Source organism: Eptesicus fuscus, chromosome 20 (assembly GCF_027574615.1).
Source record: "Eptesicus fuscus isolate TK198812 chromosome 20, DD_ASM_mEF_20220401, whole genome shotgun sequence".
Taxonomy (NCBI): Eukaryota; Metazoa; Chordata; class Mammalia; order Chiroptera; family Vespertilionidae; genus Eptesicus; species Eptesicus fuscus.
The window spans coordinates 2698954-2712668 of NC_072492.1; the positions used below are offsets into that span (position 1 = coordinate 2698954).

General features: G+C 42.2%; 1 protein-coding gene across 2 annotated transcripts in view; it reads right to left on the reverse strand.

The window, feature by feature from the left end:
• ULK2 (unc-51 like autophagy activating kinase 2) overlaps positions 1-13715 on the reverse strand; it is a 129180-nt gene that overhangs the window by 100160 nt on the left and 15305 nt on the right. For both annotated transcript variants that reach the window (XM_054709924.1, XM_054709923.1), the window contains exons 4-5: positions 4171-4203; positions 3853-3889 (exon numbers count right to left, since the gene is read on the reverse strand). In XM_054709924.1, the coding sequence (XP_054565899.1) occupies positions 3853-3889; positions 4171-4203 (70 nt within the window). The remainder of the gene's footprint in view (positions 1-3852; positions 3890-4170; positions 4204-13715) is intronic.

Sequence of the window (13715 nt, forward strand, 5' to 3'; positions counted from 1 at the left end):
CTGCACAAGCCCCGACCAGGGCCTGGACCAGGGAGAAGCCTACAACCAAGGGCTAGACAATTTTTTTAGAACAAAATTTATATTATGTCTTTTCTCTTTTTTAAATATGTTTGTAATTGATTTTATAGAGAGGAAGGGAAAAGGGAGAGACAGAAACATCAATGATGAGAGAAAATCATTGATTGGCTGCCTCCTGCATGCCCCCTACCAGGGATTGAGCTGGAAACCTGGAGGAAACCTGGGCATGTGTCCTGACCATGAATCAAACCGTGACCTCCTGGTTCAGGGGTCAATGATCAACCACGAAGCCACACTGTAAGTCTTTTCAAGTGTTTTGAAACGACAAAGACTGTGGCAGGTATTTTCAGCCATAGCATCTTTGCAGTATGTATTTGTCACAAGCATTTTGGCTGCAAAACTAACTGTCTATAAGGCAATTTTGCTGTAAAAAAGGTAAAATAACCAGTTGAAAGTTTGGTTTTTGTTGTTGTTGTTACTGTTTGGTTTCATTGCTCTATTGATGAAATTCTCGCCATTACTCCCATTTTTGTATTATATATAAACCACAGCCAGCCCTCATAATGACCTATATAGTACCAAGTAGATGTGGTAGGGTCTTAAAATATTAGCATTTCTTTCAGATGATGATGATTTGCCCCAACAGTCAGTTTCCTATTTTAAAATACAGTACATTGGGAGACAGAGGGTGTGGGCCTTCTTTGGGGGAATATGGTTGAGCCCACGTTTCCCACAGAATAAAGACAAGTGCTTGTTACAATCCACAAAATAAAATCAGTTATTTACACAGTATTGCCATGAATCTACACACATTTTAAATGCATATAATTATTTCATATTTCACAATAGGATTTTTTATTTTGTTATTCATTTTTTCATGCCTTTTATTTTTCATGAGTTTACCTTTTTCATTGCAAAATTGCCTACAGGCAATTATCTATTTGGCAAAAATGTTTGTGGGAAAAATGCTCGCAAAGATGTCTATGGAAAAGCTGATTATGGCGGAAGTACCTAGAACTGGGGCAAACAGGGCAGGGAGAGGTTAAGTAACTTGACTAAGATCAGACACAATGAGTAATGTGAACAGTGAGAGTGCCGCAAACCTGCTGGCCTGTCTGACTCCCATGACCAACCGAATAAGCTCTTCACGCTTCGGTCTCCTTTCTAACACTATGGCTCTGCAACATCACACACAGAGCTCCTATCACAGACACAGCGCTGCTGAAGCTAACTTAAACCTGCTACACCAATACTAGCACCTGTATGAGTGAATAAAACTTCTGTTAATGAAGGAAATTAATGTTCTAATGAGGGCTCTGAACTGACAAGCTGCCACTCATTCTTACCCCAGAGAAAGGTGCTTTTATCTACATCACTAAGAATGCCAAGGAACTCAAGACTGAGACTGAGTCTTCCAGCTTCCACTCCTTCCCACCAGTGGTGAATAAAAGTTCCTGTCTCACTGCTTTCTACTGGTGAATGACATTTTTAAAAAATTTTAATCAAATTTACTATTTTTTAAAAAGTTAATCTGAGTTGGGAACAATACAAAAACATATGTGTAATAAACTACCAAATTCAAGGTAATGGTTGTCTCTAAAGGGGAAGGCAGGATGGGCTACAGAAGGAGTTTCAGAGCCTCACCTGTATTTATAATTTTTCTTTAATTGTGGGGGTGGGGGATACCAGTGTTCTTTTTTTTTTCCATTGATTTCAGAGAGGAAGGGAGAGGGAGAGGGAGACAGAAACATCCTGATGAGAGAGAATCATTGATCGGCTGCCTCCTACATGCCCCCAACTAGGAATCGAGCCCAAAACTCGGGCATGTGCCCTTGACAGGAATCAAACCTGGGACCCTTCAGACCAATGCTCTATCCACTGAGCCAAACTGGCCAGGGCACCAGTATTCTTTATATTATTCTCTACACAGCTTTTGAATTTCACCAGTATTTTAAGTTTTGTTGTTGTTATTCCTCATCTGAGGATATTTTTTCCATTGATTTTTAGAGAAAACGGAAGGGATGGAGGAAAGACGGCGGGGTGGAGGGAAGGAGAGAAGGAGGGGGAGAGAGGAGAGAGAGAAAGAGAAACATTGATGTGAGAGACACATCAATTGGTTGCCTCCCACACACTCCCCAAACCTGCAGCTAAAGTATATGCCGTTGACTGGGAATCAAACGCATGACCTCTTCAGTGCACAGGATGACACTCTATAACCACTGAGATACCAGCCAGAGCCAATCTCATTTTAAACTGCATTCCCTGTTTACTAGGTGAAACTGACCATCTTTAATACGTTGCTTCTCTTTTGTATACTGTCCGTACTATCAATGTCTTCGTGTTTTTACCATCCGTTCCCATGATCTATTTATGGGTTGAATTATGAGCCTTTCACAATATTTTTGCATATTTCTCTTGCATCTTTGAACGATAATCAAGTAGATGCTTACCTCCGCTAATATCATTTAAAAAAAAAACAAAAAAAACTTTTGCCCAGCCAGTGTGTCTCAAGTGGTTGAGCATCGACCTATGAACCAGGAGGTTACAATTCTATTCCTGGTCAGGGTGGGCTGTGGGCTCGAACCCCAGTGGGGGGCATGCAGGAGGCAGCCAATCAATGATTCTCTCTCATCACTGATGTTTCTATTTCTCTCTCCCTTTCTCTTTCTCTCTGAAATCAATAAAAATATATTTTTTTAAATACTTTTGAGAGACACAATTTGACCTGAATGCTTATCCTATATGTACACATTTTGGACACAGAATTTCAAAAACGATCTAATACTAAAATCTTATCTCTGTGCCACAAAATATTGTCAATGTTACTTTTATTCCCTTATAACATTTTTTAATTTACATAAAACATCCACATTAATCAACATATTCTTGGATTCATTCTCCCATTACAATTTTATTTTCATTATGAAAGAAACGCCAGGGGCGCCAGGTTCACTGATGGCAACCCCTGAGGAAGAGAAATCTATTTGATTTCTTTCTCTCTGGGGAAGAGGACCCACCTCTCCAACGCGGCGAAGGGAGGCATACACAAAGGAAGCAGCGATAGCCGATAGCCGAGCGTAGTGTGAGAACAGACTATAGTGAGTCAGTCAGCAAAGTGACTATAATTAACACACTGTGGACCAGTAGTTTTATTGCTAGCTTTACCCAGTGGCCAGATAAGTTTCTACTGAACAAGTACAAAAAACGTTTCACATAAATGTTAAAGGCACGCTTTAAAATTACAGTAGGTCCTCAGGTCACGTCGGAGATCCGTTCCTACGGCGTGACACAACGCGATTTTCACCATGAGTCGGAACCCACCTACATAAGCACCTCCGTCACTCACATGGAGCACATACACAGCAGCAATGAAGTGAAACAGTAAAAAAAAATTTAAAAGAAAGATAATTCCTGACCTTTACTTGCGGTAAATAAGTAATAAAAAACATAAAGCACATATGTACATACGTCAAAATGACGGAACTTTTTTTTTTCTTATAAATAAATGGGAGATGGCGGCGTAACCACGAAACGACGTACGTCGAGTCCAACATAACCCAAGGACTGTCTGTAAATATCCATTGCGCTTTGAAGTTATTTATTACATGTTCTTACAAGCTAATATCTTTTTAAATATGATACTTTGTAAAACACTGTGTAATATGAAGCGAGAATTATCATGATCCGTCCACAATGTGTTAAGCAAATACACAAATATTTATTGAATATTTCTATATATAAGTGCAGAAAACAGAGATAGCATTTCAGAAGTAACTCTCAGGTTAAACAGATTAGAGTACATCTTTATTGAACACTGACACACACAAAAATTACCTTGCAAATAATCTGCCAGGTCTCCACCATTGCAATACTGATATATAAAAGAAAAAGTAATTAAAATAAGGACACCAGTTCAAGATTAATTCAATCCATTATCAGTTAATTTTAATTAAAAATTCATTTGTATGTAAGTCTAGTCTGAAAAACCTTAGAATAAAAAAATTTTAAGACTATTTTCCTCATAAAGTGAAATCTAAATCAATGAATCAACTTTAATTCAAAATTTCAAATAATTATATACTCTCAATTTTAAAGTGCATATTAATCAAAAGGAATTGAAATAAATTAAGCAGAAACTTGTATACTACCTACCTCCATCACCAGGAAGACAGAGTTGGGTAATTCCTGAAAAGTAAACAACATAAAACATCATTTAGATTAGAAAAAAAATTAAGCACAAATTTAAAAAGTAACTTTAACAAAAATACTATACTTGTTCATTATTAAACAAGTAAAAATAAATCACAATATCCACTAGCAAATGAAATTTTAAATCCCCACCACAGTGATTTAAGCATCTCAGCTTCAAAGCCAAATCAAATTTTGCTGACACTAATGTAGTCATCAAGAAGTTCAATTCTGGTCGTGGAAAGAACGAAAGAAAAACTCATCTTTTGGTCATGGTCATGGTTATGGTTATGTTTATGATAAATTTACCATAACCATAACCATAACCAGAGTCCTCAGGGAAGCACTTCTATTTTGAAGGTTCATGGTCTGGAACAATGACTTGGTAATCCTCCCTCCAACACTAAATGCGCAGCGGGACTTCCGGAATACATCATCCAGGATACTTCATTTTTGTTTTTCTGGTTTTTATGTTTATTTGGAGGCAATCCCATTATCTGGGAATTTTTGGGAATTCTCTTGAAAACATTTCATCACATCTTGGTAACAAACTGATTTGATAAATTTTACCCAGTCTCTCAAATTAATATAGCTCCAGTTCTGTTGCTTGGTTAAGCAATTCAATGACTGATTAGCTGATTCTTCAAGAACAACTTTTATAATGTTAATTAAATTTTAAACTGGGCTTCCGCTTCCCTATGGCTTAACTTGAGCCATTGTTCAAATGTGACTCAAGAGACAGCCCTTCCCAGAAGCTCTTGGCTTCACCAAGATCCTGAATTCAAGAGTAAGGTATTTTGGGGACTCTTCCCCTCCCCATCTGGGAGTCTGTACTTGTTCTTCAATAAATCTCCACCTCTGCGAGAGAGAGAGAGAGACAGAGAGAGAGAGAGAGAGAGAGAGAGAGAGAGACAGAGAGAGACAGAGAGAGACAGAGAGAGAGAGAGAGAGAGAGAGAGAAAGGAGCAATGGGGCAACAAGAGGCAGGTCGAGGGCAGTAATCCTGAGTGAGGTCCACGGCGAATTATGTGGTACTGGCTCACAACGAAGTAACTACAGAAATTAGGAGTAAGGATTGTTTACAGTTTAAAGTAATTTAACAAAATAATTTTATGTCTGTTGAAGCTAATAATAAAAACTCTGGACTGTTTGTAGAGCCTTTTACATTTCATTCTCAAAGTTCATTTTTATTGGGTTTTATGAAAGTGTCAGTTCACACAGATTAGAAATAAAAACTGGTGTCTCACAACAGCTACTTCAGGGCACTTCTGTGCAACAAGCAGCAACACGAAGCGCTTGCCAGAGTGGGTTCACCATGTCCACCACGGGACGAGATGCCACAGGCCAAGACCTCAATTAAAATTATGTCCTACTAGAATCTCAGTGACCTAGGGTGACTTGTTTTGCTTATTCCCCAGAGGACTAGATAAAAAATAAAATATATCATGCCGAATTCTTTGACCCCTGCTTCCAAAAGGTATATGCTGTTTTGTAAGAATGGCAATGCCATCAGCTCTCTGCCAGGGGAGGCAGGGGCAGGCAGGGTCATGGTGCTGGGAGCCCAGCCGGCTGCCATCCTAAAACATGCCGGACTTCCCCAGCAGAAGGGCCCCGTGACTGGTAAGTCAGAAAGGAGAGAGAAGTCAGATCCCAGAAAGCTAGGAGAGTAAGTCTATAAGAAATACTTATTAGCCCTTATCATAAATAAAAACGAAAGTACTAGTATATTTTTGTTTTTATTCAATCATCTCCATTGTGAACTAGTCCTGATCAAATCCAGACCAAACTATCCTATCAACACTAAAAATACCAAGAATTAAATATAACTTTCAACAAAATTTCTTCTCAAATCAGTATTATTTAATCATATAATAATGCTTCATCCTAAGTGCTGAAGAGAAAAGAAAGCTAGGAGTTCCCAGGGGAATCGAAATGGCCATGAAGAACTTCTGTCCACGCAGCAAAAATCAAACTTCCACTTCAGTATTCATGATTTGGGGTTATACATAACCACTTAGTTTCCCCCACTCAGATTCATTCACTCATTCGATAAACAAGATGAAACCAATCAAGTCATCAATAAACAAAGTGAAGTTCAAATAACACTGGGAACAACTTGAAGAGAGGCTTGTTGGGTCAGAAAAGCTGAGAAGTGGGGCCAGTATAACCTGTGAGCCAGAACACGGAGGGTTTTCTGAAGCTGCACACATGTTTATCCTCCTCTTTTCAGGAAACCTCACTCCCAACTACCTCCCCCCCGCACTGCCATCAAAAAATTAAACATCATGAATTTCATTTAATTATTTCCCTACTCAAACGCCTTAATAAGTTAAAAAACAAATCTCCAAAAAGAAAAAAATTTGGATACTATTGTGAACAACGTTATGCCAGTATTCCAAAATTTAGATAAAACGAACACATTAACAATTTAAAGAAAAAGACAACTTACTAAAATTGACAATAAATAGAAAATTTGAAAAGGGCCATATTCATTAAAGAAATCCTACCTAATAAAAAGGTAATATGAAAATAACCATCACTCCGCTACGCCCACGATTGGGCGGCGGGAGGCTGGGGGGCGGGACTCGGAGTGGCATATCCGGCCATTGAGAGGTGTGGGGGGCGGGACTCCTGCCCCTCCCCCCTCCCCCGCTGCCGCGCCTCTCAACGGCCAGATTGGCAGCCGCTGAGCGGGACTGCCTTGGACACCCCGGACACCCGGCTCCCCTGCCATCGGAGGCGGGGAGCCGGGTGTCGCGCGTGCCGGTTGTCTGCGCCGGCTCCAGGCCAAAAGCCTCCGGTGCACACAAGTGCACCCGGATCCCCTGCCGTGCTCCCCTTCGTCAGCGCCTCAAGCCCCAGCAGCAGCAGCAGCGGCTGGGGATGAGCTGGTGATCCCAACAGCCTGGCAGCTCAGTGGCGGCGGAGGCAGCATTGGGCCTGGGGACTGGCAAACAGGCAGAAGATGGCCCTGATCGCAGGAGGCTAGGCCTAGGGACCCTACCCACACGATTTAATCGTGCACTGGGCCTCTAGATAAATAATAATTTACAACCTTTCCACACAAAAATTCCCCTTGTAATCCCAATAAAAATCCAAGGTTTTGTGCACATGTGGAAATTGACAAGCTAATTCTAAAATTTATGTGGAAATGCAAAATGTCAAAGAATAACTAAATATAATATAGAAAAAGAAAAGTTGGAGGACTTATACTGAAGCATAGTAAGCTCCATCTTGTATAAAACTGCTATTTGAAATCCTCTGCTATTGTTAGATAGTCCCTTGTCCTGTAAACTCTGTCACTGTAAACTCTGTCACTTTAAGACAGTCTCTTATTCTATAAAATGACTTTGTTTTTAGTTTGAATAGAAATAGATAAACTTAACTTCTGACCTTGCAAGCTAGCCATCTAACATAATGGACTAATACTGATAATAATTCCCATATTCTTATGCCAAATGTTTGTTCTTTATGTATCCAAGATTACAAACTATCTGTAACAATAACTCACATGGAGCTCTTTGTAATATCTGCAAACAAAGAAGCTCAAAAAGTATAAATACAGGAAACTTCCTGTATGTGTTGCTCAGAGATTTGGAAGCGTCACCTCCCTCTGGGCCGCACGCAATAAACGACTCCTAATTAATTGGCTCATTAAGGTGTCTTGTACCTCATTCGCTGATTTATGACAAAACATTTGGAGGCCCCCAAGAGATAACAGACAGGTGCCTACCCGCACCTAGTCTCGATGCCTGGGATGGACAGCCTCCCCTGCCTAGCTGCCAGGCCCTGAGGATCTCTAGGGGAGGTGCCACCTGATGAAGTTCCAGGGCCACAGAAACACTTCTCTGTGGTCGTGACAGCCGGACAAAGGACACCTGACATGTCCCTGCATTCTTTTGGAATCATCAGGAAAAAACCTCCAGAGGTAAGGAAATTCAAATTCGATTAAAGAATTCTGAGTTCACTTTGCTGTTTGCTGTTTGGGACTAGCCATTTTGCTACTGAGAATGGGGACTGGACGCAGTCTTAACTCCTCCGGTAGGTTCTCACCGAGACGTTGTCAAGAATTTTGTTCTGGGGCGTGGGTGCTGGGAGTGCCCCCACATCCATTTGGGGAGTTGGGCAGTGTTTCAGTTATCTGCTCAGCTCCCATTCGGGCTAGTCTACTGAAAGTGTGTGAGTACGGATGTTTGCCTGTCTTGGCATAATTATCTGTTCATTAACTGGTCTATAAATATAAGTGTGAGAGCCTGCGTAAAAGTGAAAGCTACTTTGATTTATTCTGCACTTCTGTTGATTTGTCTGGCCAAAAACGTTTGATGTATTAAAGGCTGAACGCCATGATAATCTGCAAAGGTCTTAAGCAGTGCTGCTGAGATTTATTTTTCTCAGAGATGTTTGCTCTCTATCACGGAGGAAATTAGCCTACTTAGCTAATAAAAATTTCTGTCTATCATTTGCTCTTCTCAGATGTGTGATTTTACTGTATTAGGTTGAAATTTTAGAATTCTGGGGCAGATTTAAAGGTATAAATTTGTAAGGAGTGTAGCCTAGAGTTAAAACAAAGGCCAGTTAGGTTCCAAGATTGCTTGTAAAAAGGCAAGAGAAAAGTCTTTTCAAGTTAACTATTTGCAACAAGTAGTAAATTTTAAAGAACAAAAGAACTTGTTATTTAGGGCTTTTCTTATCTCTTTTGGCGGATGGAGACTTCCAAGGGCAGGGCTTGCAAAAAAAAACAAAACTCCCTAAGGCGGAGAAATTTACAGGGCCCCACTTCTGCCTGTGACATCATAGCCCGGTGGGATCGGGCCTAAACGGGCAGTCTGACATCCCTCTCACAATCTAGGACTGATGGCTCCCAACTACTAACCTGCCTCTGCCTGATTGCCCCTAAATGCTTCTGCCTGCCAGCCTGATCTCCCCCTAACCACTCCACTGCCAGCCTGATCAATGCCTAACTGCTCCCCAGCTGGCCCGATTGCCCCTAACTGCCCTCCCCTGCCGGCCTGGTCACCCCTAACTGCCCTCCCCTGCCAGTCTGATCGCCCATAACTGTCCTCTCCTGCAGCCTGGTCCCCCCACAACTGCCCTCCCCTGCTGGCCTGGTCTCCCCCAACTGCCCTCCTATGCTGTCCTGGTCACCCCTAACTGTTCTCCTCTGCCAGTCTGGTCACCCCTAACTGCCCTCCCCTGCTGGCCCGGTCAGCCCTAACTGCCCTCCCCTGCAGGCCTGCCCCCTCCAACTGCCCACCCCTGCAGGCCTGAGTCCCCCCCGCCAACTGTCCTCCCCTGCAGGCCTGGTCCCCTGACAACTGCCCTCCCCTGCTGGCCTGGTCTCCCCTAACTGCCCTCCTATGCTGGCCCGGTCACCCCTAACTGCCCTCCCCTGCCAGTCTGGTCACCCCCAACTGCCCTCCCCTGCTGGCCTGGTCCCCCCCAATTGTCCTCCCCTGCAGGCCTGGTCCCCCCCCAACTGTCCTCCCCTGCAGGCCTGGTCCCCGCAACTGCCCTCCCTTGCTGGCCTGGTCCCCCCCAACTGCCTTCCCTTGCTGGTCTGGTCCCTCCCAACTGCCCTCTGCTGGCCTGGTCACCCACAACTGCCCTACGTGCCAGCCATCTTGTGGTGGCCATCTTGTGTCCACATGGGGGCAGCCATCTTTGACCACATGGGGGCGGCCATCTGTGTCTTGGAGTGACAGTCAATTTGCATATTACTCTTTTATTAGATAGGACTAGAGGCCCAATACATGAAATTCATGCAAGAGTAGGTCTTCCTTCCCCCAGCTGCCAGCACCGGCCTCCCTCTGGCACCCAGGACCCGGGCTTCCCTCCGGCCGCCAGCAGGCACCCGGGACCAGGCAGCCCCAGCTTCGTCTGAAAGTCGTCCAGAAGGATGTCCGGAAGGACATCCGGTCTAATGAGCATATTACGCTTTTATTATTATAGATATATTGGGAAAAGGATTTATATCCACAATACATAAAGAATACTAACAATTAATACCAAAAAGACAACCCAATAGGAAAACAGGCAAGAGACTTACATAGGAATTTCAAAAAGAAGATATTTAAATGACGCATAAACTTACAAGAGGTGTTCAAACCAGCAGTCATCAGGAAAACCCTAATTAAAATCATCATCATAATAAGCTACCTCACCAGAATGTTCAAACTTGTGAGGTGTGGCAAGGATGTGGAGCACGTGGTGGCAGACACTTGGGAGTATAAACCAATACACTGGCAGGATCTACTAAAGCTGGGCCTGCTTTAGTACCCATGATCCACGTACTCCCAGCAAGTGAGATCCATTTCAACAAGGAGGAATGGTGAGAGGGAGGAACCAAAGGAGAAACCATAGCAACAAGCCATTTTTATTGCTTCTTTTAGCCTCTTAACTCAAGGAGGCACTAGGGTGGGTGGAACACAACAGGGTTCCTTCTGAAAAAGAAAAAAGAGGTATCAGAAGAGGTACTTTATATACTGCTAGACCACTTGAATTGTTTTCCCACTTAGGGCCTATTCATTTTCTAGTTTAAAAAATAATGAAGTGAATTTCAAAATAATAAATAAAATAATAATAAAGTGAATTTCGAGGAGATGGTTATCTCCAGTAGAATTCAAACATGTGACAAGTGGAGAACTACAAGGTAACAAAAGAATTAAGTAAATAGCAAGAGAACTATTCAAAGAAAAATTCCTGGCTCTGAAGACCCATACTGCACATTTCTCTGCTACTTTTCCTAATTCTTTCTCTAATCCTCAGTGAACTCCTATGAGATTATCTCACAGGAAAAGAGGAATGCAACACCATTACAACAGACCTCAAACTTACTCCCCTCAAGGTTACCGAGTACTGGACAGCCTCATAGCATCCTAAGGGTAAATAAGATTGGATTATCATTCCCATTACACTATTACTTAGGGTGGTGATGTTAAAAAAGAAAAATAAGTGTTTTATAAGAACAGTACTCTATACTCAGGTTCCCTTATTTCCATCCAGGACTCTTCCTCTCAGATTATACTCTAAGAAACTTAGAGATACAAAATATAATAGAGAAAGCCAGTTGGTTTAGAGCAGGGGTCCTCAAACTTTTTAAATAGGGGGCCAGTTCACTGTCCCTCAGACCGTTGGAGGGCCGGACTATAGTTTAAAAAAAAAACCTATGAACAAATTCCTATGCACACTGCTAAGTCGGCTGCTAAGCAGGACAGGCAGCGGTGGCAAAAACACCCGGCGGGCCGGATAAATGTCCTCGGCGGGCCGCATGTGGCCGCGGGCCGTAGTTTGAGGACCCCTGGTTTAGAGCGTTATCCCCATACATCAAGGTTGCAGGTTGATCCACAGTCAGGACAACATATAAGAATCAACCAATGAATGCATAAACAAATAGAGCAACAAACTGATGTGTTTCTCTCTCTCTCTCTCTCTCTCTCTCTCTCTCTCTCTCTCTCAAAATCAATAAACAAATTTTTTTTAAAAGAAAGCCAGACCCTAGCCTGTTTTCTCAGTGGTTAGGGCATTTGCCCACAAACTAAAGGGTCCTGGGTTCGATTCTGATCAAGGGCACATACCTGGGTTGTAGGCTCAATCCCCGCAGGGTCATGTGGGAGGCAACCATCGATGTGTCTCCCATCGATGTTTCTCAATGTTTCTCTCTCTCTCTCTCTCTCTCTCTCTCTCTCTCTCTCTCTCTCTCCCCTCCCTCCCTCTACCCTTCCTTCCACTCTCTCTAAAAATCAATGGAAAAATATCCTCAGGTGAGGATTAACAACAAAAAAAAGAAAGCCAGTTCTAGCTTACTTGACCTGACACAAACTAACACAGGTTTGTAGAAAAGCCTTTGCCTTAAACTGTCTCTCAATAATACTAATTATACTAAGATTTCAAAATATTCAGAATACATTTATGGTTATGATTTATAATATGATATATAGTATTTGGTCTATGTTCCTGTTCCTGGCACAGAGCTCCTAAAACCTTTGGAATTTCCAAAGTGATGTCTTTTATTATGATAATGAAGTGACTTTCAGAAAGCTAAGATTGGGGGCTGGTTTCCTAGACCAGTGGTCAGCAAACCACGGCTCACAAGCCACATGCGGCTCTTTGGCCTCTTGAGTGTGGCTCTTCCACAAAATACCACGGCCTGGGCGAGTCTATTTTGAAGAAGTGGCGTTAGAAGAAGTTTAAGTTTAAAAAATTTGGCTCTCAAAAGAAATTTCAATCGTTGTACTGTTGGTATTTGGCTCTGTTGACTAATGAGTTTGCCAACCACTGTCCTAGACCAACCATGTGATTAGAGGTTTGTAACTTTCAATCCCACTCCCTGACCTTCAGAGAGTAGATAGGGCTGGAGGTTGAGTCCAATTACCAATGGCCAATGAATTAATCAATCGTGGCTGTATAACGAAGACTCCATAATTACCCCAAAGGAGAGCTTCCTAGAGCTTCCAGGCTAGTGAACACACGAAGGTTCGATGAGAGTGCCATACCCAAAATGCATACCTTGTTTATGCATCGCTCCCATCTGGCAGTTCCCGTTACAGAGGAACCTCGGTTCTCAAACTTACTTCGTTCCAGAAGGCTGTTTGAGAAGTGATTTGTTCAAAAACCGAATAGTTTTTCCCCTTAGAAATCATGTCAATTGAATTAATCCATTCCAGACACCCAAATGATTCCCTGTTTTAACCTTTCTTATATACGGTACATGCCTAATGTACTGTTTAATCTACAAACAAACACTTGTTAAATTTATCAACCACCCCTACGAGCCTTAAACAAATCACTTCTAGCACTCGGTCCAGGTATGTCTTCCAGGTCAGCATGCAGCCTCTTTGCTGGTTCATACGCACTACCTCCAAGAAATGGCTGTCTCTGGCCCACTGCTTTTCGTTTATCCAGATCAACAACAGTTTTCTACTTCTTCAATTGTCTGTGATCAGTTTCTTTCATACTCTTAGCAACATTAGCATTCTAGTAGCCTCTTTCTGCTTTAAAATTGTGCTAATAGTTGATTTTGCCAGAAAAAAGAAAAAAGAAAAAAAAAGCATTCCCTCTTGTTTGCTGCCTGAGAGATGCTTTTTGTCATGCTGAGGTATCAGCTTGAAAGGGCTGTCAGGTAGAAAACCTAAGTTTCATTCGACAACAGACATTTTCTCTGTGAACAACTTGGTCAAGAACCAAACTGTTTGAGATGGGAGATGTTTGAGAAATGAGTTTTTATAATTAACAGATTATCTGGTAAGTAACATGTTTCTTTGAGTTCTGTAAGCTGCTCTACCAAATTAACTGAACCCAAGGAGAGAGAGGTTGGTCAGAAGCTCTGGCAACAACCTGAACTTGGCATTAGTGTCTAAAGGGGTGGAGGGGCAGTCTGTGGTACTGAGCCTTGAACTTGTGTGATCCGATGCTATCTCTGGGTAGATAGTGTCAGAATTAGGTTAACTGGTTGGTGGTGCTGGGAAAAAAAACCTCTTTCGACCATCACTGACCTCAAATGAATTTTTAAG